The sequence below is a fragment of the Brachyhypopomus gauderio genome, chromosome 13 (assembly GCF_052324685.1).
Source record: "Brachyhypopomus gauderio isolate BG-103 chromosome 13, BGAUD_0.2, whole genome shotgun sequence".
In the NCBI taxonomy this organism is placed as follows: domain Eukaryota; kingdom Metazoa; phylum Chordata; class Actinopteri; order Gymnotiformes; family Hypopomidae; genus Brachyhypopomus; species Brachyhypopomus gauderio.
In genome coordinates, this window is record NC_135223.1 from 14,693,654 (window position 1) to 14,717,706 (window position 24,053).

General features: G+C 41.6%; 1 protein-coding gene across 8 annotated transcripts in view; it reads right to left on the reverse strand.

Moving 5' to 3' along the window:
* sugct (succinyl-CoA:glutarate-CoA transferase) overlaps window positions 1–24,053 on the reverse strand; it is a 77,429-nt gene that overhangs the window by 30,995 nt on the left and 22,381 nt on the right. For 5 of the 8 annotated variants that reach the window (XM_076971169.1, XM_076971175.1, XM_076971171.1 and 2 more), the window contains exons 10-12: window positions 23,687–23,758; window positions 23,456–23,553; window positions 20,596–20,698 (exon numbers count right to left, since the gene is read on the reverse strand). In XM_076971169.1, coding sequence (XP_076827284.1) covers window positions 20,596–20,698; window positions 23,456–23,553; window positions 23,687–23,758 — 273 coding nt within the window. The other 3 variants (XM_076971176.1, XM_076971173.1, XM_076971174.1) reach the window with 3 other exon arrangements.

A 24,053-nucleotide genomic window follows, 5' to 3' on the forward strand; every position in this document is an offset into this window, starting at 1 on the left:
GCAAGGGGAGGAGCTGACCAGTGGGCAGTGCTCGGGGTGTGCGCGATTGCGCGCATACAACACAGGCGAGTACGTAGTCGCGAATGTCCTCCTCCCAGGACGGCCACCAGTATTTCTGGGCGATCAGGTGTTTGGTGCGAGTTATACCAGGATGACCCGTGCCCGGCGTGTCGTGTGCGAGTTGGAGGAGGCGTCCCCGGAGCGGGACCGGGACGTATTGTTTTCCATCGGGACTATCTGCAGGGCCTGGGTCGGCGCGGAGGGCTTCCTCCAGTTCGTCCTGAACATCCCACCGGATGAGGTCAACGAAACAGGATTCTCCGAGAATATGGTTAGGTATCTCGCCGCTCGGCGTCTTCTCGTGAATCCGGGATAATGCATCGGCCTTGGTGTTCTTGGATCCAGGTCGGTAATGTACTGTGAATCTGAAGCGGGTGAAAAACAGCGCCCATCTGGCCTGCCGGGGATTGAGTCGCCTAGCGGACTTGAGATACTCCAGGTTCTTATGGTCTGTATATACCTGGAAAGGGTGCTCTGCTCCCTCTAACCAGTGCCGCCAGTGTTCGAGAGCCAGTTTCATGGCCAGGAGTTCGCGGTCGCCCACGCCATAGTTTACCTCGGCCGGTTGTAATTTTTTGGAAAGATAGGCACACGGGAACAGTTTGGGAGGATTGCCTTGTCTCTGTGAAAGCACTGCCCCCACGCCAACGTCGGATGCATCGACCTCAACGATGAAAGGTAACGAAGGGTCCGGGAGATGCAATATGGGAGCGCTGGTGAACGCAGTTTTCAGCGCTTTAAACGCCTGTTCCGCTTTGGGTGTCCATATGAAGTGGCGCTTCTTCCCCCCTTTCAGGAGATCGGTAAGGGGGGCCGCCACCGAACCGAAACCCCTGATGAACCGACGACAGAAGTTGGCGAATCCGAGGAAGCGCTGGAGATCCTTAACGGAACGGGGAACAGGCCAGTTTGCGACTGCGTCTACCTTGTTGTTGTCCATACTGATGCAACCCGGCGATAGGGTACAGCCAAGGAAGGAGATGACAGGTGCATGAAACTCGCATTTCTCTGCCTTCACGTACAAGCCGTTCTCTCGCAGACGCTGGAGGACCGAAGAGACGTGAGTTATGTGTTCCTGGATAGAGGGGGAATAGATCAAGATATCGTCTATGTAAACAAACACGTATTTATCAATCATGTCTCGGAATATGTCGTCCATGAAAGCTCCTGAGATCAAGCTTCGTGAACACTGCAGCCCCCATTAGTCGCTCTTGTGAGGCAGAGATGAAGGGTAGAGGGTAAGCATATTTAGACGTGACAGCGTTCAGGGCTCGATAATCAATACAGGGACGTAACCCCCCGTCCTTCTTCTCTACGAAGAAAAACCCAGCCGCGACGGGAGATGTCGACGGGCGAATAAACCCCTTCTGTAGGGCCTCACTGACATAAGATTCCATAGCGGCATCTTCTGGGCGGGAGAGCGGGTACGGCTTAGTTCTCTTGGGCAAGGTTACCCCGGGAAGGAGGTCGATGGCACAGTCGCAGGTTCTGTGTGGAGGGAGTAAACTGGCACGCTCCTTACTGAATACGTCAGCGAATTCTCTGTACTGCTCAGGGACCGCATCGGAGAGAGGTGTGTGAGGACTCTCAACCATCGAGGAGCGAAGGGGTAAATGCATACAATCCTGCTGGCAATGCGATCTCCACGCAACTAATTCGCGACTTTGCCACGAAATGACAGGGTCATGTTCTCTTAGCCAGGGGAAACCGAGGATGACAGAATCGCGAGGAGCGGAGACCAGGAAGAACTGCCTCATCTCGGTATGGAACAGCCCGACACGGAGGAGCAAGGGCTTGGTACGTCGGTCAACTAATCCGGTACCTATAGGTTGTCCGCTTACTGAGTTAACTCGGAAAGGGGGGTTTACCTCCTCAACGGGAATGTTTAACGATCTGGCTAGTTCGCTGTCGAGAAAGTCCCCTCCTGCGCCTGAGTCAACTAACGCTGAGTAGCTGCGAGTTACACCTCCCCAGGTGAGCTGTATAGGTAGGTTAAATTGGGAATTACCACAAAGAGAAAGTAATGGAGGGCTTACTTTTGCTTGAGAGGGGGAATTCCCACGGAGACGAGGTGGTCGTGTGGAACATCGGTCTCGGAAATGACCTTCCTCGCCACAGTAGAGGCAGAGTCCTTCGCGCATGCGACGTGCCCTCTCCCGGGGAGTAAGTGGAGACCGGCCCAGCTGCATCGCTTCGGAGTACTCTCGATTGTCCTCTCCGGGGAGACGAGACGACTGGTGAGAAAGAGTGGAAGTGCGTACACCTGCTGTTTTAGGACGGTGAGTAGTGAGCAGCTTATCTATGTTCACTGCTGCTTGTATGAACTCGGAAAGAGTTAAATCTTCATCTTTACAGGCCAACTCAATCTGCAGATCGGTTCTGAGACCGCGGCGGAACACCGTCTTGAGGGCAGTTCCACTCCAGCCACTGCCAGCAGCCAATGTACGAAATTCTCGGGCATAGTCTGCCGCGCTGCGTCTCCCCTGCTTGATTTCACATAACTGGGTGCCGACATCGCGCCCGGCGGCGGGGTGGTCGAAGACGGATCGGAGCAGTTCGGAGAAGTGGCGCTCCGTATTCAGGGAGTCGTCTCCGCTACTCCAAAGAGCAGTAGCCCAAGCTCCTGCCTCTCCCGTCAGGAATGTCAGCATAAAATCCACCTTTTGACGATCCGTCTGGAACAGGGCCGGGTGATAGGTGAAGTACATGGAGCACTGCATCAGGAAGTTCTTGCAACGCTCCGGAGACCCGTCATATCGTTCAGGTAGGGCAACTGGCATATTGGCGGGATGCATCGCAACGGTCAGGGGGGCAGAGGACACGGGGCTGGCACCTTGGACGTTCTGGCGTGCAGATTCGGTGAGGGCACGGAGCGCAGTTTCTTGGTTACACGCTGTCTCGGTGAGCTGTTGTATACGCTCCGTCAGGGCCGCGATAGTCGCCTCTTGGCGAGCTAGGTGAGCCTGTGTTTCCGCAGGATCCATGGGAAAGGCGAAGTATTCTGTAACGTATAGAACACGCTGAGAGGGATCCTGATGCGGAATAACACGTTCTTTATTTGAATAACTCTGTACAACAAGCCACACGATGAGCAAAGTGACGTATGGCAGGTGCAGAGCAGTAGCGTGGGAGCGGTGGTCAGTGCGGTCCAGGGTCGAGAGGCGAGGGCAGAGTCCGGGAGGTATCCAGGGATCAGGCAGGAGACGTGGTCTAGGGGACAAGCAGAGTTCGGCACACAGAGAGACAATCAGGAATAACGGCTTGGTATGCAACGACATGAGGCAATACTTCGCAACCAGGAAGTGGAGTCTGGGTGCTTAAGTATGCCCGGAATGTGGGCGTGGTGGTGAGACAGGTGAACGTGATTATGTTATCTGCTATTCCTGACATATATAAAATTTTTAACAAGGCCGTATGCCTTAAATATTTTGATACCTGCATGTAACTATGGTGGAATACATTGTCAAAGGATCGAAGAATCACAATCTGTTTTCCATGGAGTGGTCCACCATGCGACCCTTCATGGCGATGCAAGCTTCCAGTCGCAACTTCACGTCGTCACAGGCCTTCTTACACATGTCTAAGGGAATTTTGCTGCCCGAAGCTCTGGAGTATTATGGATCCTATGGTGATACAGCTTGTCCTTGAGATATCCCCATAACCAAAAATCGAGTGGGGTTAAATCGGGTGACCTGGGGGGCCACTACAACCTCACAAGATTCACCTTCTCTTCCAGACTCAATCGCTGCGAGGCAATCTTGATATAGACGATCCCCCTTTTTCGCATCCCCTTACTCACATAATGCGCGCAATTTACATGACGCGTACATGGTGTTCTCAAAGATTGTATACATTAGTCTGGCCCAGCACACACACACACACACACACACACACACACACACACACACACACACACACACACACACACACACACTGTAAACTAGGGTTATCAAACTAAACAGAAGACCATCCATTAAAAAAGACCTTTACCAGTAGCACTTGAAGCCTTCTTATGGTAATGTAAAAAGCACATTCTATTTTCTATTCAAGCTATTAAGATTTCTACTCCCGAGTGTAAACTTTGCTAAGGCTCAAATGAGAACTTTGAGAGCCACTCGAGACTGACGAAACCACAGAGTGGGCTGAGGTCTGAATGACTCATGCCATGGTGTGTGTGTGTGGGTGTGTGTGTGTGGTGAGGTGGGCCGGGGGGATCACACACCAGTCAGACAGCCAGATTTGCTGAATGGAGTCGTTTCGTGGCACATCAGATGCTAGACTTGGCGAAGCATGCTACAAGGAGAGGGTCTAGAAGTAGACCTCACTTATGTCCAACATGGTACGAGTACAGTTTACTCAATTTAATATTCACAGCATGAACCACTTTATGTAAACACCCATTAGAAACTTTGCTCATTCTTGATGGTACAACCTGTCCTCTGCAATTATGCCACCAGCGTGTTTTTTTTCCATTTTACATGGTAATCCATGGGGTGAACAGGTCTGGGATATTTTTTGACCATTGTGCTATTCCAAGTCCACATTGTACTGGGTATGGATTTCTACCACTGATTTCTGCCATAAGCAATGCCTATTAGCTCATAGTGAAGTTTAGTTAAAGTGGAGACCTCCAACAGCAAAAAATTTTAGTTCTCCAAAAATTATTGCTTCTCTTATCCTGTATCATAAAATGAAGGACCTGCTGCAGTTCTAGCCATCTCCTGTGAGTCTTCGTAAAATGTGATGTGACTGAGAAATGGCTTGACAGGACACAGTAAACGTAATGACATGGCAGCGTCAGTGCTAGACAGTTGTCAGTTTTGATTAAGCCTTTTTTGGTATGGTTTTAAAGTACTTTGTAAAACAATAACAGGAAAAACACATTAATAACATCTGAGTGTCCTGATATTTAGAAGAAGAGAGGACGATCCACTAATATCTACTTTCATCATGTCATTTCGAATGTTCTACCCAATGAGAGGGATCGGACACTGATGGGGACTGTGAGGGAAGAACTACACCAGGTTTCTCAGGTCTCTGCTCTCCTCCCAGGAGAGGCTAGAAGACCATGTGACCAGCTTTCAAGTGCCTGGAGATTACATAAGGCTCGTCCGTCAGACCACAAACGATCTGGACAGAGAAGTATGGCTCAGTCTGGAAGAAGTAGCAAGATGTGCATGTAATTAAGAGAACTCTGAAACACATGTTGTGATGAGTTTTACCTTGCTGTTTATTTTTCCATTTTGCATACCGGGGTCTTTTGTTCCAGTTTGATAAGTTAAAGAAACGCATTGTTGTTGAGTTGTCTTATGTACTGGAATTGGTAAACAGCTTTGTGAAAAGTTGATGCCTGGACCGTGGCTGGTTTAAATCAAAATGGAACAACAAAAACAAAAACAAAAACAACAACAAAACAAAAAAGCCCACAAAAAAAAAAAAACCAAAACATCTGTGTTCCATCTCAGTCTGTATCTGAAACAGTAAGGGCATGTTCTATCTCAGTCCATGTTTGCCACACAAAACTTGCTCAAGACATTACAACTCAGCAAGCCAAGCATAACTGAATACAGTACATGTTGCATACAATATGTCTACTCAGGAAACCAAAACAGCAGCAGACATAATTTACTATGGCACTGAGAAAAGTGCCACAGTAGGCCATTTTGGACTTTATAAATGTTCAAATGCATGTGTTGCCCTAGTCGATTCACATAATGGACGTTTATGCTCTTAGATGAGTCAAAGTCCAAGCTTTCAGCATGATGTGTAATTACCTCTTAATGCATGCTGCATTACAAAAGATTGACTATTCCACACTGATGCATCTATTCTCTATGAATAGCAGAGCTTCAAACGAGATCAGGTTCAGTTAACGTCTCAACTAATACAATATCTCTTTATATGTTGTTTATCATATGCCTGAGTGTAAAGAACTGAATGTGTAGAACAAGACTAAAAGTGCAATTCTTTGAGATCTTTCTGTTTAAAGTGGTTTAATTGGATATTTGCCTAATCTTCAAAGAACAGATGTGAGGTGTGTCTTTGGATAGATCTACAGTGATAAGAGTGGGCTAAAAAGGATTTCCTTCTAACTGAAGCTTCAGACCCCACCCTCTGCCAACAATTTGCCCCCCCATCAACAACTCTTGAATAATTAAACACTGATGAAAAATGAGTTCTCTCTCTCTCGCTCATTCATACACGTACACACATATATCATTACCTGTTCCTATGCCATCCAAACCATCCACATAGCCAAGTAGATCAAAAAGTAGATGTATATGTCCTCTATTAATGATTATTGGTGACCACTGTTAAATATATAGTGCTTTTGAGTGGAAGAAGACAAAGGGCTCATGTGAACCAGTGGCCACTGAACGCCCCACTGAATGCCTATATTGATATATAAAGGGCTTTCTGGAGCAGGAATGTAGTATATATTCTTATGTTTGCAAAAAAACATTTGAATAACATATGTTATTTTATTTTTTTGTAATTATACAAAACATAATAATATTTCCTTACACTTTTTATACTGTATTATGAAAGTGGCATACCAAAAACAACACAGTGTTACAAAACTCTAGGTTAATATATCTGGTATCCCATATACTCACAAGTTCATCTGCAGTGAGGGCAAGTTCACAAGTGGTATGAAATTGGCTATTGATTATGACTGAGAGCAGAATCCAGAACCCATCCAGATACTAATCTAGATATAATACCTCAGCACTCCTGTCAGAGCTTTCCATAGTGAAAAATCAACAGTAGAACTAACATCCAAAGATTTTGTGACCAAACATTTTGTAACCAGACTTCAGATTCCTTACTCGGAACCTGCAGAATTCTGTAAAAATCTGAAAAGGTCCCTCTGTGATTCTATTCATCTGAAAGAAAAAAAAAACTTATTCTGATTCCAATCTCATTAGGAGTACCCATAGCTACAAACTCTTTTCAGACTTCCTCAGAGGCTAGAAGATCTGAACTGTACTAAAATACAAGGAGAGGAAATGTGATTGGAGGGATTCCAGAGCATAGGAGACCTCTATAGACAGAAGAAGAGATTACAGTTCTTCCACACTGAGGGAGAAAAAAAGATAACTGGATATGTAATCATCCTCTTGACATCTCTGGGGAATTATGCAGAAAACCATATGCCAGTTGGTGTTAATCATTTTCATTAACCTATGTTCTTCCTTTCAATAACTTTGATATTGGTCCATGAATCGGTCCATGAATAGTACAGGTTTTTTACCTTTTAAACAGCACTAGACCAAAACCACCAAAAATAAAAACCACCATATAATAATAAAGGATGGTACCAGAATTTAGCTCCCCAAAGGTATAAACGGAAAAAAATGTCAATATAATTAACACACACACACAAACAAACACTGAAAAATGTTTAAAACACAACAGTATCCTTGTCTAGTGCTGGTACTGAAAATATACATTCACTGTGCACATTCATTCTCCATTGTACAGCTGGTGATGGTTAGTGTGGTCAGAAGGGTCCTGAGGTTAGACGGTGGCTGGTGATGGACAAGGTAGAAAACCGCTGATGCAGTCAGATACCACGTGGCAACAGATATGTAGTCTGTAACTATGCACCCATGAGTCAGGTGTTGCAAACAGGACTCGAGTGAAAGCAGGTTCTTATTGACATGGGTGGTAAGCAAATATCCCAATAATTAATCTGATCATTTATATGATTATAAACTTATTGAAAACAATGCTGAAAAGTATTACTTCAAACAAAGCTGTTTACAAAATTAAGAGAAAATGTCGAAGCAAGATGTCAAGAGGTCAAAGGTCACCATGTATCTTTTCACAACTTCACAGTGTATAAATAGCAAACTGATAATGTGTTAGAAGACTGGATTGCAGGAGAAAGCACATACGTTTACTTAACCCTCTACCCTACTGACAAACACGCCACTGTCAGACAGTACTGCAGCACTGAAGACGATGCAGTCACAGTCACGTCAAAAGCTCTCACTTCAGCAAGATTAAGACCGACAACCAAATTCAAGTCTTTTGTTCTTGGTGCACACATCACGTTAGTCATATTAATTACTGGCTATTATGTAAAAATACTTATTTTTAATAAGTAAAAATGCAGTAGTACAAATGCATTTCCTAAAAAAATTGTCATTATTATTATTATTATTATTATTATTATTAATAATAATAATAAAAAATGGCAGCATAAATAAGTTCTGTAGATTTGGAATTCTTCAAACTATAAAAGGTTTCACCATCATTGTGAATCACTGAAGTATTTACTTTTGTCCGAAATTTGTCCCATTTTGGACAATCTCTCTTAAACCAAAATGACTGCATACTGAAAATGAAATGCAACTTTCCTTGAGCGCTCTTTATGTTTAACTTCTGTGTTCATTCGTACATGAAGAACAAATAGGTATCACATGCAAGTGGCATATATTCTATACTAATACTACTCACATTCCCACTGAGCTCTAATTGAAAGAAGGCATTAAGAAACTTAAATGATATCCAGCATCACTAATGAGTCAACCATTCCTCCAAGCATAGTGCAAACACTTGTTAGTGTTTTCATGTTCAAAATAGTGAATAGAAAAAGACCAATACAGAGAGAGAGAGACAGATAGAGAGAGTGAGAGTGAGAGAGAGAGAGAGAGACAGACAGAGAGAGTGAGAGAGAGAGAGACAGAGAGAGAGTCTGAAAAAAGAATCTTCAACAGATGTTTGCTGAAGGGTGCGAATGTTTCCCAGGTGCCCTGAGAAACAGTCATGAAAAAATCAAGTTCAGTGGTGAACTGAAGGTCAGTCCAGGACAACTCCCACGAGCACAGAGGCCGCACAGGATTGCGTGTCTGTGGAAATTCAAAAAACTCCGAAATATCAGCACATCTTTTCATATAGAACTGAGGCAAATGTGGATGGACGCGCTATGCTGAGATTTGTTTAGGATCAAAAATGAGTCGCAGCATGCATGAAATGACAGTGAGAGTGCTGCTCTTTCGGGAGAGGCGACCATCTCTTCATCCCTCCCCAAAAGTTTAACTCCGTGTCACTCTCAGCACGAGTTATAAGCTTCAAAGACACTGAAGGATTACAGAAAAAAGTTCAATTCTAAGAGGAGTGAAAAAATAGATTACAATCTAAGCTGTGTTACTCCTGAACTCTTGAACTGCTTAGAACCATAAATCCCCATATGGATGAAAGTGTCAGATTGCTTGGGGGAAGAAGAAAAGGAAGAAAAAGAAAAAAAACAGGTACCTTAAGCCTTTGGGGGGCTAGGTTCATGAGATTTAACCTGGGTGTCATTATCCTTGCATGACCTACTCCTTATCCTATATTTAAACCTGCGAATGGACGTTGCAATTATTCACTCCTTGGTTTCTACGCATATTGGAATGTAAGCAGGTGTACATGCCTTTGTGTCTGAAAGTGCTCTGAGGAACAGGCATGTTTCGATGCCCTTGCTGCATCACAGCAAGCACTCAGCAACCAAACAGTGTGGAGAAGGCCTGGTGAGTTCTTCGTCGGGCTACAGGTGGTGCTGTCACCAGCACAAGAGTCATGTGCATGCCACAGGGGAGGATGACATCATCCTGTCCCCTCACATCCTCTCAGCTCTTTATGTCCCAATGTCCTGCTGCCATGCAGGATGTGTGAGAGGAAGGACACTGTAAAATAAATAAATAAATAAATAAATAAATAAAAATCCCCTACTGTCTGCGGCAATATCTTCAGACGAACAGGAGAAACCATCTCTGCCCTCTCTGTAAACCCTGTGCACACTTCCATGTTAATTAGGAATGCATCTGAATAGACAGAGGCTGTTAGAAGTGTTGAGAGGCGCGAGGACGGAACGGCCTCTCAACCTGTAGTTCCTCATGAAGGAACCTTGCTCAGCTGTGCTCCTCAGCACACAGGGTAATTAAAACGGGACCTTCACCAATTCTGTGAGGGTGGTGGGGTGAGGCAGAGTCTGGAGGATGTATAGCAGACGAGACAAGAACCTCCAAAATCATTAGAAGGGACAAATCCAAAAGGCCCTTCAGCCTGAGAGTAAACTCACTCGGGCTAGCACGAGCTGGACACACACTGACATTTATGGCTCCATGAAGACCCACAAAATCTACTTCCAGAGCACGGTTTCACCGTTTCCTCCACGTCCGCCCCCCCTCACCCCCCAAGCCCCCCTCCCCCCTTGGGGCATGAGGAAATTTGGGGGCCATTTGGACATATTAATGTCTTCCCATAAGGAAGGGGGCATAAATTATTCTGCATCATGGCTCTATCACAATATATCAGCAGTTGCTTTTAACTCCCAAACTCAAGTTCTTTCTTTAGAGAGGAAATGAACACACAAGCCTTCGTGGAAGATTCACAGACAGCGTGCAGTGTGCGCGAATGGGCTGACCTTCAATGACCCTTTTACTGACGCGGTGGCATTTGTAGCATGGCTTGACATTTCAGGGTAATGAAGTGACCTCACATTTTTTGTCATTTATGCTAATTCTCATACTATACTGGATCTCAACTTCTGCAGAGGAATGTAACTGCACAGGAGTGAAGAGGTCCTATCATGGCCAAAATTTGGCCCTCAAAATTTAGCAATAATAAAACCCATCACGGAGCATGATAAATAATCGATCAATTTGGATAATGACAATAATTTTGGACCCCAGAATTGTGCATGGTTGGAGTTGTGTAACCTTATTCCAGCTTGTTGAAGACTTGAGTAATTTTTTGTGATGGGCCATCTGTGACAACAGATGCAGGCAGGCCAGACGAGGCAAAACCTTAAACATCACTTCCACACTGGCCATCGCTATGCACCAGCTGTTCACAACAGGAATCGCTCCATCCTCTTCATCCCTTTCATTGCCCCTTTTACCCTTCAGGAAACCCTTAAGTGCTTCTTCGCCACCCATGTGACTGCCACCATGCAGTCGACTTTTTTGTTACCAGAAAACAGAGAGAACAGGATGATATAGAGAAGGGCTGAATAGATATGAAGACACGCACATGCAGATTTGCAATAGCTCAAAATATTTATGTACCACGTGAATAATTGTGGAATATGAATGTGTGTGTGTCATCGTAACATATATTGTTTTTCAAGGACTCTGCAAGCTGCAATTCTACAATTTATATGGCATCATATCAAGCAGACACCACACACCACTGTCCCAAAACTCCCATTCACAGCATTTACTGTTGTCACTCTGATTACACATGTTTTTTTTAACCTTACACAACAAACATTGTGCCAGACGTAGCAATGAGCTGCTGACTCTTGGAAACTTCACCTCCTTCATTTTATGAGAGGTTGGTTACAAGCCACAACTGCTGTGCAGTAAATCGGTACTTCCATGAACACTTCATTTTTTCTCCAGATTATGTTAAAATGCCAAAGTTTCACTGTGTTTTCAGGAACACACAAGTCAAGAATCTTGAAGAACGTGATGAGAAAATTCAAGATGAGTTTTGATCTCTCAACACCAAAAAGTACAACCAAATGAGTCTGAAGAATAAAATGCAACAGTGCCAACATCATGTTGGTATACCCACTGTTAACTACCACATACCTGCATAACCATAGCTTCCAAAACATGACTGTCCAGGTAAATAAACTAAGCAAGTGTCTCTAATGGAAACACCATTAAAGAAATATTTCATCGTTAACTGTCAAGAGAAAAACAAGCAGCACTCATGAAAACTGAAAATGATTTTACAATGTTTATTTGTCAGAGGCTTGGTTTAAGGGTTAGGGACAGCGGAAAGGTCCCCTCCACAGGAAACAAGAAGAGAAAATGCTTTTAGCACCTGATGTACCATTAATGCAGTGATGTAATAGTTGACCTATTGTATCAATTTTATGTTGAGCCTCAACAAAGAACAAAATGCTTACATATACATTGGACTACTTTACTGCTTCGCACTTTTTCTAAATGTTGTTGGTAGTCATGCTCTGCTCATGTATATTAGATTTTCCAGAACTCACTTTAAGTGTTCAAAAACCATATTAAATTAGCCTGAACAATGAAAACAAGATTTCGAGGTTTAGGAATATTCCTTTAATGAGAGAGACTGCTGATAATATGCATCCATTTCTATAAAGTGGAAATGGCTAAAACCACTAATTATTTAATGGAGTCGTGCCAAATGAAAAATCCACCCAATTGAGGGTGAATGCAAAATAAACAAATTAGCAATTAGCAAAATGACTTCACAGAGAATTACCTTTTCTTCTCAGAGGAGACCATGGAGTAGAACACTCCATACAAAAGGTGAATTGGTGTGGTACTCATCACAGATATATTTCAAACAGCACAGAGAACTAGTAAATGTGCAAAAGCAAAAAAAAAAAAAAAAAAAACATGCTAAAATGTGTCTTGCTTAATCTAAAGTAGTCTTAATGACTTTAGCCGATTCACAAATCCTTCAGTCCTAAGCCTAAGATAAGTGTTTAGAAATCTTATCTGTTAATTCACAGAAAGTAACCAAACACAATAACATCCCCAGGTGGACTTTGGATTCGGACCTTGGAAAAAAATCAGTTGCTTGAGGACCCTGCACTAATTCACAACAGACCCTTCTATGACATTCATAAACCCTTCCCACAATCCTCAATCACTTGCTGGTGCTGTGTTCCCTGAAGTGTACCATTTAGTCCAAGAACAACCAAGACTGCAGACGACTACCACCCAAAGGAGTAGTGTCATACAGATTGTTTTCCTGAGATTTTTCCATAGTAAAGCTTTTGACCCACAACAATCGTACTCTTCTATTAAAAGTTAGCTGTAGCTTATTTTGGGCATGGAGAAAGAATGATGGTAGGAATTTAAAAAGTCAACTCATTACCAGGTAATTTATTTTTTTTTGCTGGAATCACGATGCTACACATCAGCGTAACCATCAATCACTGATATTAATCAATTTGTCAGTCTTTTCTCCACCGAATCTCTCTCCTGCAATCCCTCCCATATTTTCCTATTATTGATGATGACAGACTGGAAATTCAAAGCCCAGTGACCCATTCAAGGTCCATCGCAGCTTCCAGCTGTTTCTCCTCTTTCTGAAAACATAAGTGAGCTTCATTCTCCATGTTCTCCACTCAGTTGCTCTGATGTTGGGTCTCAGTGAGTGCGTGTGTGGGAAAGGACCGGGCCCAACACAGGGAGGGAAGGGTCCCCGAACACCGGGACCCAGAGCAGTATGTAAAAGCTGAACTGATCCAGTTACAAAACATGGCATCATTACTTCCACAGAAGCTCAAGACCACAAAAATGGATCTTGGTCTGATGTCAGACAAACATTACTACTGTATCTAGCTCTTACAGCACATCTCCATAAGTCAGGAACACACGGTCATGTGATTTTTTTTCCATGTGTTATTTTGTCATATATTTCTTGGTAATGTGGTATTTAAAATATAGGAGACGTGAAGGACAGATTATATGATAATATCTTATTGGTCATTCATTATTCCTCAAACATGGACATATTGAATGTCTCTCCTGTTCATGAAGAAATGAATAACTTAGTTATAAGATAAATTACTTAAACATACAAATTGCATAGCTCTCTTTCTTAAGTCTTTCTGGAGTCATTGATAAACATTCAGCTTCAGATCTTTATATATGAACATAAGGATGTATATATATTGAACAGCATTATATATAATTTTGATTCATATAAATCATTGATTCAGTAACCTTCGTAATAAATATTCTATGCAGCTTGTTTATATGTTTGCTCTCTGAAATTGTTTCAGTTTCTTGAAATTGTGAATAAGGTTACACAAAGATCCACTTTTGTTATGTCAGTGAGGCTGACTAATTTTAAATTGTGGTAAATTTTTTGTTGTTACGGTGATGTTGCAGCCCCAAATCCATTCCCAAGGTCATTGGTTAGTGACCACATTTAAACAACTGTCCAACTAGAAATTAATGTTTTCTTTTAAAACAAAAAGCTTTTTTACAAGCCTTAAACTTGTGTGTCAACGATTTAAACGGAGGATACAATTTATATGTATTTGACAATTAAACATTTTATTTTATATTGATTTGTTTTATATTAATTCTAACAATTATTATAGTTAATCGTTTAAGTCTTTTTTTTGTCAACTTGCAACCATCTGTTGAGTATAAATATGTGAAAACAAGAACTTAGGCCACAAACAAGGACTTGAGCCACAATAAAAATAAACCTTGAACTAGGCCAAGACAGAAGCATTGCTGAAGTTTATTCATGCAGTAAATGCCATGGTAAACATTCCCTTACTGGACATGGGTGAGCCCATCTCTCTGGTCAAAGCAAGGGCTTTAACTGGAGAAGAATAAGATGAGAGTCTTGAAACCTGTGGAACTCACTGGTCCCTGCAACATCTGTTTAAACTCGACTGCTTGGCTGTTGGCTCATTTGGGTGCATTTGAAGGTCCATGGGGCCCGGAAACATCCCTTTGCTTGTAAACGGTTGGTGGAAAAGTCTGCCGTGAGACATCACCAAGGTCAGTAATTATCTGTTATTGTGTGCAGCTGGTCTAAAGGCTCCTCTTGTTGGCTAAAGACAAGCACAGGGGGGAAACTTACATGCTTTAAAACCTTTGGCACTCGTTCAACGTGTTGAAAAACGTTTGCCTTAGAAATTATGTTAGTTGGCAAATAGCATCCTCCTTTCATACAAAGTATTTCGAGAAATGTATTCATCTTGTGCCAGTTTGCTACACACACTGTCAAGGTAAGGCCAATGAGAAGGAGAGGCTAAACTCGTTTAAATACAAGATTAAGAATTTAACCTTATCATTTTAAAACAGCCATGTAACATGCAATTTTGGAAGTGGGAGATGGAAGAATCAACAAAAAAATTACCTAAAATGTTGCAAGAGTTTAGGACAAAAGTATTAGATAAATGTTGCCAGAATTTGTAGTTCAAGAAGAATTAATACTTGAATTGTAATCTCAGTTTAAGCCTAGCTGCCAAAACAGAAGCATGCTTTAGGAAAGGTGCATAAAAAGATTCATGAGTCATAAACAGAAGTCTTTATGGCAGTACACGTGTCTGGGGTGCACACACAAACACACCTTGACACAAATGCATTCTGCAACAATATCGTCTAGGTATCAACTGCTGAAAATGTAACTGTTAAGAAGAGATGTTCTTTTTTGTCTGTGAGAATATCATGCATTCATCCATCACATATCCACTAGAAATTGCATTCAAGCTCAACATCTGTGCAATGGCAATATTAAAATCATGTATTATATATTAATATTTTGCAGACCAGATCCAGGTGCACAGATTGGCAGACACCTTCCCATCTGATAACCTTCCCATCTGCCATCAGCCACGGTCTTTGTGAAACTGAGACACCGACAAGTGATCCAGATGCTATGAAAGGCTACAATAGCGTCAACTTAACACAAGCCATTTAACAGGAGATGACCTGTCAGTCAGCGATCAAATTCATTATACATGTTAAATACACAGTGACATGTTAGTGCAAAATGAGTAAGCATCACTGAAATTGATTCTTGGAAAGAAGCAAAGTTAACATTTACATTACAAATTTAAAACTGAAATAGTTTTATTCATTTCTATGAGAGGTGCACAAGAAGACATCACTAGCTATTTCAAACACAAAATTAAACGGATGAGTCCTATTCAAAAATGTAATTTTTCCAATTACTTCTTGGTTCACCTGGGCTACAAATCAAACTCAATGTCTTTAACCAAATCTAAAACAGACTTCAAAGAGATGAAGAAAGGTGAAACAGTTCATAAAGCAAGCACTAGAATTCCTTTTACTCTACTCCAGGAAAATTCCCACTAGACATATACAAGCAAACGTTGCGTCTAAAAAACCAGTGTTACGAGCGTGTTATGAATTTCTGAGTTTTGCATTGGACGACAAGTGTTAACCTGGGGCACTGCCCATCACACAGTTGGCTAAATAAAGACGTGATCCATACCATTTTTATATGAACTGGACTAGACACGGCACTTATGCTGAAGACCCGTCCTTCTGCCAGAAAACATCATTCATGAAAGACAAAGAAAACCAACATAACTGTTGCTCCTGGGTAAAAGATGTGCTGAAATATGCAGTATTAAATGCAGGTACCAGAGGCTACTAGGTATACACACCCATTTTAAAAGGGGTGTCAATCTAATAAAAAGAGGCCACTAGCATATAAATGCGTCAATCAACATCTTGTATTTCTACTCTTGGGTATAAACGGCTGTGGAGGGTCTGAAGAAGCCGTCCTTGACTGGACATGCGGTTTCACATTGCAAACACCATTCCTCAGCTTCTGTGGAGATTCCCAGAATTGACTTGTGATACAAACAAGCCAAGTTAACATTGATGGAAGATACTTCACTACTCCTGACCTCACAGGGAGAAGAAAGACAGGAGACAGCAATGAAGCATCTTGGGTCATAGGAGGTCTCATACAGAGGAAGACAAACTGACTTATTGCAGGCTATTCAAAAGACTAAAGTGATCATATGCGCAGTCTGAGAAGGAATACCATGAATAATGGCCACAGTTCAGTATTTATTAGGTGAGATTCTGTTATAAGATGCTGCATAACAAAACACTAACAAACGTCCATTATGATAATTTAGAGTGTCAGTTGAACAAATCAAACCAGCTCACACTCCTTACTATGGAAAAGACATCTGAAACTTATGTTTCCACTCAGCCTCTCACAGAAATCAACACCACGTGCAATCCTCGTTGCCGGCTATCAGAATTCACCTGGGCATTTCTTAAGACAATCAACATGACACATTGTGTTATATGGAATGATATTTGTGTTTTCTGCCGTCTTAAAATAAATAATCCTTTTCTGACTTGCCTTCTCTCAATGTCTATTATTTTGTGACCAAGCACAGATGTCTTTTATGCTGACAAAAACTAACAAATATTCCTCATTTTAGTAGTCTCTCCCACACCGTCTGCATTGTCTGCTATACATAATTATATACAGTCCAATCCAATCATACACTGGAATCATGAACTGACCTTCCATAACATTAAAACCACCTGTTGAATATTATGCCACCAAAACAGCTCTGACCCATCAAGGCATGGACTCTACCTGACCTCAGAAAGTGTCCTATGATATCTGGCACAAAGACCACTGCAGCAGATCCTTTAAGTCCTGTAAGTTGCGAGGGGGGCCCAATGCGGATTTCACTTGTTTTTCCAGCACATTCCGCAGATGCTCGATCAGATGGACAACTGAAGAATTTGACGGCCAAGTGAACACCTTGAAGTCTTCATAATGTTTCTCAAACCGTTCCTGAAAAGGTTTAGTGGTGTGGAAGGGCATGTTATCCTGCTGAAAGATGCCGCTGCAATTAGGGAAAATCAACATCACGAAAGGTTGAACTTGTTATGCAACAATGTTTAGGTAGGTGATGCACCTAAAGTGAAATCCACATGAAAAGTAGAGTAAAATCCACGTGAAAACCAGGAACCAAGGTTTCCTAGCAGAACATTACCCAGAGCATCACACTACCTTGGCCAGCTTGCCTTCTTCCCATAATGGGGCCATCTCTTCCTATGTGATACAAATGCATCTGGCATCCACATGATGTAAAAGAAAATCATGATTCATAAGACTGGTCAATTTCTACCATTGCTCCACAGTCTAGGCCAACAGCTGTGGTATACAGACTCATATGCAGTCAGTTTCAATGCCCTGCATTCTGACACCGTGCCACCATAGCCAGCAATAACATTTTCAACAATTTGTGCTACAGTAGTGCTTCTGCTGGGTTGGACCAGTCAGGCTAGCCTTCAATGAACCTTGGACACCCATGACCCTACCAACCTCTGCATACCAGGAACAAACAAGGCCTGATGTTATGGAGAAACTCTAATCCCATTCCCTAGCCATTAGGATATGGGACTTGTCACTCAGATAATTAGGCTTGCTCAATTTTCTTGCTTTCAACACATCAACTAAAGATCTGACTGATCATCTGCTGGTTAATATATGCCACTGCTAGACAGGTGGCAAGATAACTAGATTATCAATGTTATTTACATTAGCCACCAGTGGTTTTGATGTTGTGGCTAACTGGTGCATAGTCATTTTATTAAAATATGTCAGAAGCCCTATCCGGACGGGATTAGTTTCTCAGGGGGTCCTGGGGTAATTTTCTCTTTTACGGGGGGTCCTCTGTGATTTTAATCCCGTCCGGAACGAGCATGTCCGTGTTTTTCTCAGACGTCCTCAGAGAAAATTACAGGCGGAATTACCTACTGTTTTTCGCTGTACTCCGTGGTCGTCTGGTAATTTTAGTCCCGTCCGGATCCACATGTCTGAGTTTATACATGCAGACATCACCTCGCGTTTAATAAAACAGCTATATGTCCACTGCCACGCACCGTAGTTACATGTTGGGCGCGCGTTTTCACGGAGATCCACGTAAACACAGCGGCGAGCGAAAATGGATTTACTGGATTTTTTAATGGATTTATTTTATTTTATTTAACGGATTTATTTAGCTATTTACATTCATTAGCGATTTTTTATAATGTGTTTTCTGTATTGGTTTAACAAAATAGCTTAACTTAAACGGAGATCTTAAATGCTGAACTGAACAGTAGTAAAGTTAAAAGTTAAAAAGGAATCACCAGAGTTGGCAGTGTGACATTATTAAACATGCTATCACGTGACAAGGCGATGTCATGTGACCGAGAAAGCCAAAAACTCACGGGTCCTCCTGTTTTTTCAATTGCTGTCCGGATGCAAGAGTTTTATCACTGAGTACAAGGGTGAAATATTTTTCACAGACGTCCCCCTGAAAAACTAATCCCGTCCGGATAGGGCTAGAGATACTTAAATGTGCAAAATCATTAAAGAATAAAAAAAATAAACACCACTTCATACCTAGTCATAATCAACAACAAAAAATCTAGTAGCCTGATAATTAATTACTACAATGAAATATTTTAGAAATACAATACAAAAATACAATAGAAATGTCAAAACTTACTCTTACTCACAATGCAGCATTCCCTACCAAGATGACCAAACCAGTGCTTGTTTTGTGAATCACTCAGTGACACTGAGAGCAAAGAGCATATCACCTGTACCTCTACACATGCTGCAGTAGGCTCTCTCCATGTGTGAACTATGCAGCTATGAATTAGTCTGGTATGCACTTAGCACATCTTTAGTCAGAATACATTAACAATGTCAGAAACCTACAGGTGTAATAATACACAGATTTTCAGGTTCAGACTGATTTTGACTGCGAGATCAAGATTTGGTTAGAATTTTTATGCTAACATAGATGAAATTACATATATAGATTTAGGAAAAAATTATTGCACAGATATAATAGCATATCCTTAGCAAAAAATTATCTTCTGCAACAGTGCTACTCAGAGATACATTAAATAATTGTAGTTTGATAAATAAACTTACATGATTATGCTCCTACGTATTAGCAATAGTGTTTTCATAGTCAAATAATAAAAAAAAGTCATAAGAATAATTTAAATAAATTATCCTAAAAGAAAAATTGTCATATAAAATGTCACTTATGTACCTGAATATGGCAATTATTTTACAGTAAAAAAACAATTAATCCAATCTAAAGGTTTACCTATAGTCTGCCCATGTTTAAAAGGCAAATAGCTGAGAAAGGTTTACATCTCCCATACATGCATAACTGCATGTTTATTATGAATTATGTTCATAAGGAACTCACACTGGCTTTTGTTATTTTGTTTTTTTACACATAGGAATTGGCTACCCCATGTCTACCATTAAGTGCTTTGACGTTTACAGCATTAGTAACTTGTTTGTGCATTCCTTGTTACTCAACGAGGTAGTGAGGATGTAAATGAGGCAAACCACGATGGGAGAGGCAACATTAGCCATCCCAGTGGAGGACTGTTTCTAATCAGCTCCGAGAGGAACCAAGGCAGAAACATAATTAAGAGTTTGTTCCTCTCCACGTCTGCTCGGTTTTATTGTTCTGCCAACTAGTCCTCACAGCAACTGCTTAGAAAGCAGCAAATGTCTCTGCTAACGTGTGTGTGGTGTTAAACAGCCAGAAACATGCAAAGGAAACTGCATTTTTGTTACTATAGACAAGTTCACAACCCAGTGTCCAACATAGTGTCCCGAGAGCAGGTATGTCCTAAATGTGCAGTTGAGACTATTATCAATTTGGAAGAAAAGAGAAATTGAGCCCCTTTCTCTCATTCATACTGCGTCACTGATGCTGCAATAATATAAAACGATGGTGGATACCCTTTTCCTGCTGAGGTGCGCGTCTGCACCCACTCTCCTTACAGCAGGGTAACATTAAGATCTTACCTATTAGAGACAGATGTCATCTCACAATGAAATCTGTGCTGCAATGATTTCAACAACCCCTGCACCCTCCTTTCAGTACATTAGTGAGTTTTGTTCATTTTAAAAGGAATTCTCGTGGGTGTGAGTAAAGCCGGAGTGACATTGCCACTCGCCCCGGGGTCCAGGGCCGTGCGTGGGGAGGCTGACCTGCGGGTCGGAGAACACCTGCTGGATGGTGTTGATGGGGCCGCAGGGCACTCCGGTTCCTTCGAAACGCCTCAGCCACTCGGCAGTGGGTTCCTCTGAGAACCTGGAAGGAGGCGAGAGGGCAGGCTTACAGCATAAGTGTTTTTACTGAGCAGAGACAGAAAGGAAAAATAAGGGCAGAGAAATGCCATGCTCTGAAACCCCACGCACATGTGGCCCTGGCGAGGTTGGTAACTGCACCCTTCAGCCCCGGAGCGACGGCTGATGACATCACCCGAACCACACAGTCACACGCAAGCACATCACACGCACATACACAGCAAGCCTCAAAACATCTCTCTACTTGACGAGCTGATATGTATAACTTGGTTATCATCTAGTCTTGTTTTGTTTTCTTTTCTTCTTTCCCCTATAACATCTGAAAAAACCATGAGTATACACTGAATGCCAAATGTTTGAAGGCACCTTGCTTGCTTCCTAAAATTAAGGTAGAATTTTAACTGTAAAGATTAACATAAATCAACTATTTTCTAATATAGTTGTTTGATTTTCACAGTCTTTGAAGAGAATCAAGCACAGAGGTAGGTTCTTACTATTGGGCTGGTTCAACACAGGGACCGTTGGTAATCTGAATTTCTAAAGGAGTCTGGAATCAGAATGGCCATCACGCTATTTTGCAGTGACACAACCTTTTTAAGCACCATTAAACTGGGTCTCCATTTCCCGTGTCAGCATAAAAACAACCCGAAACACACAAAGCTATGCTAGAGATATCTGGAGAGGAAGGAGGGAGGGAGGTATGGTCTCTAATTAACTGACCTGCCTAGTCACTGGACCTTTACCCAGTTTAGGTGGAGGAGATTAAATGTCAGAGAGGGGTCTAGCTCATCGGGGAAGTCCTACAATACCAGAGTTAAGCCTGGAAGAACTGGACATTAGTATAAAACTGACAGTAGTTAGTAGCTTATTGTGTTATTATAATGTTATTATGCATGTTATTGAGCATCCAGTGTAGTTGCTTTTTAGCTTTTGTCACAAAAATGTAAATAGGTGGTGATTGAAAAAGACTGGTTTGTCTTTGTGATGTTAAAGTAGTGCAAACGGAATATTAATTTCAAAGCTACACCCTTCCTTCCCAGTACCTCTTCACAATCAACACACAACACAAACTGTGTATACATTTGAGACTGGTGTTTTGTATTTGGAAAGTTCCTTTCATTTCATGTCTGTGGTTTTAGTTTGAGGTCAAATTCAGCATTTCCACAACCACTTGTCCTGCCCACACTCAAAGGATTTGAAAATGTTTCTAGCATTTTTACCACTTTTACTACATCTACATTATACTGTCCATTTGAGACAATGGCTACAGGTTATCTTCAGTAACTACTTAACTAGTTTAGTAAAATAACATTAAGGAGTCTCTTGCCATCCATATTGCCTAGCAACAACATTCCAATGACTAACCACTTGCATGACTAGCATCAACTATTTGACTCACCATTAATAAAAATGCATTAAAAAAAAATTTATCTGGATTTCTGAGCACATATGTTATAGCCCAGCTCTATTTACAGAAGGGAGAAGTGTAATATGTGAAGGGGAGGGCTACTCAAGGAACCGGAGAATCACTGCATCTTCTTCCAAGCTTGACCCCATCTCAGCACTACTTGTTAACTTATGTGTGTCAGTCGTATCTGATTCCATCCAGCTTCACATTAATATGCGGCGTTCCCGTTTCTGCGAGGCGTTCCCGTTTCCGCTGCCATTGCTTACAGAACTCCTCCTCTCATCTATATTCTTTTTAAAAATGGGCTCCTCACTGGTGGCTCTGAAGCCCTGAATGTTCTCCTCATGCGATCAAACTCTTAACAGCTTTTGATACAGAAAACCATGACATTTTTGATTTTCAGCCTTTCAGATTTTGGTATTACATAATTGACTTGAGCCTGATTCAGGTCGTATCTTACTGACAGACATTATTTTGTTGCATTTGGCAATGTTTGACTCTGCTACTCAAGGTGTTCTCTGGGGACCAGCTACTGCTCATCTTCACAATCCCCATCCTGCCTGTTGGGAATGCCATTCATCAACACAGTCAAAATTTTCAATGTAATGCCAAAGATACAGATTTATGTTAGAACAAAATGTTATGTATTCATGACATAAAACTTTGGAATGAATTAGTTTCCTGAAGTTTTACTAAATGCTCTATGCACTTAAATTTATGGGTGACTATCAAACCCTCTCCATATTATGAAATATTTGTGTAATGTTGTACCACTCTCTTAAGCTTGTGCATTGTGGCATTCCCACACACAATTTACATACCTGTTTTCTAAAGTGCCTTTTAAACTATCTTTGAAACCCATCATTAAAAAAAGTATCCTTGTACAAATCTGCACACTGTAATACATATGATTATATATATATATATATATATATATATATATATATATATATATATATATATATATATATATATATATATATATATAGATAGATAGATATATGTGTGTGTGTGTGGGTGTGTGTGTGTGAATACAGTAAAATATGCATGTCCGGCGTTTATGTGTGTACATTCTGCTCCTGCTGGCTTCAGATTATTCTACATGACAGGCACACGCCTACAACTGATGACACACCCGTGTCTGGAATGTCAACCTTCTTCCCCAACTCTGACAAGCTGACCTTCGAGAGGAAACCCAGATATGGCTTATAATGAGGGCCCTAACTGTTCCATGAGGAGTAAGAGGTGGAACATCTGGCTGCTAGCTGCGTTCCTGGCTGGCCGTGGCTGGAGGAATGTCTGTGGGCCGCCCCAGTCAGCAGGTCGGCCGGACGGATAGGAGGGCCGCCTCACCTCGCAGCGAGAAGATCCAGCAGGTCTCTCCGGTGCTGCACTCGTAAGGTGTTGGTCTTGTATTTGGGATCTTCTGCCAGTTCATTCAGACTCAGGACCTTGATGAAGACATGGGACACACAGAACCAAGAATGGAAAGATAGATTAAAGTGTTGGTTGGTATAAATGTATAGTAATATCGGTTTTAGTTTACACTTAGAAAAACTACATGCTTAGAAAAATTATGCTTACTTTGCACACTTTGATGAATTGTAGGTCATTACCAGCTGCAACAACAAGGTATCCATCTTTTGTTCTGAAGCCCTGTAAAAAAACACATGCACACAAACATTACAGTATGATATACATGAGAACACTGGGCACATTCTTAATATTCTTATTGTAACTGATTCTTTGGCTTCATAACTTTCCAGTGCTTATATTCCATGTGGTTAAAAAAATATATGAAAAATGCGTGAACAAAATTGCTAATTTTTATTAGCATTACTTTTCAGCATTGATATGGGCACATGATTATCACTAGTTTATATGTAATCTGCTTCATTTAACTACATGTGAATGGCAAAACCTTTAAAGTATCCTATGTTTTTCAGTTTTG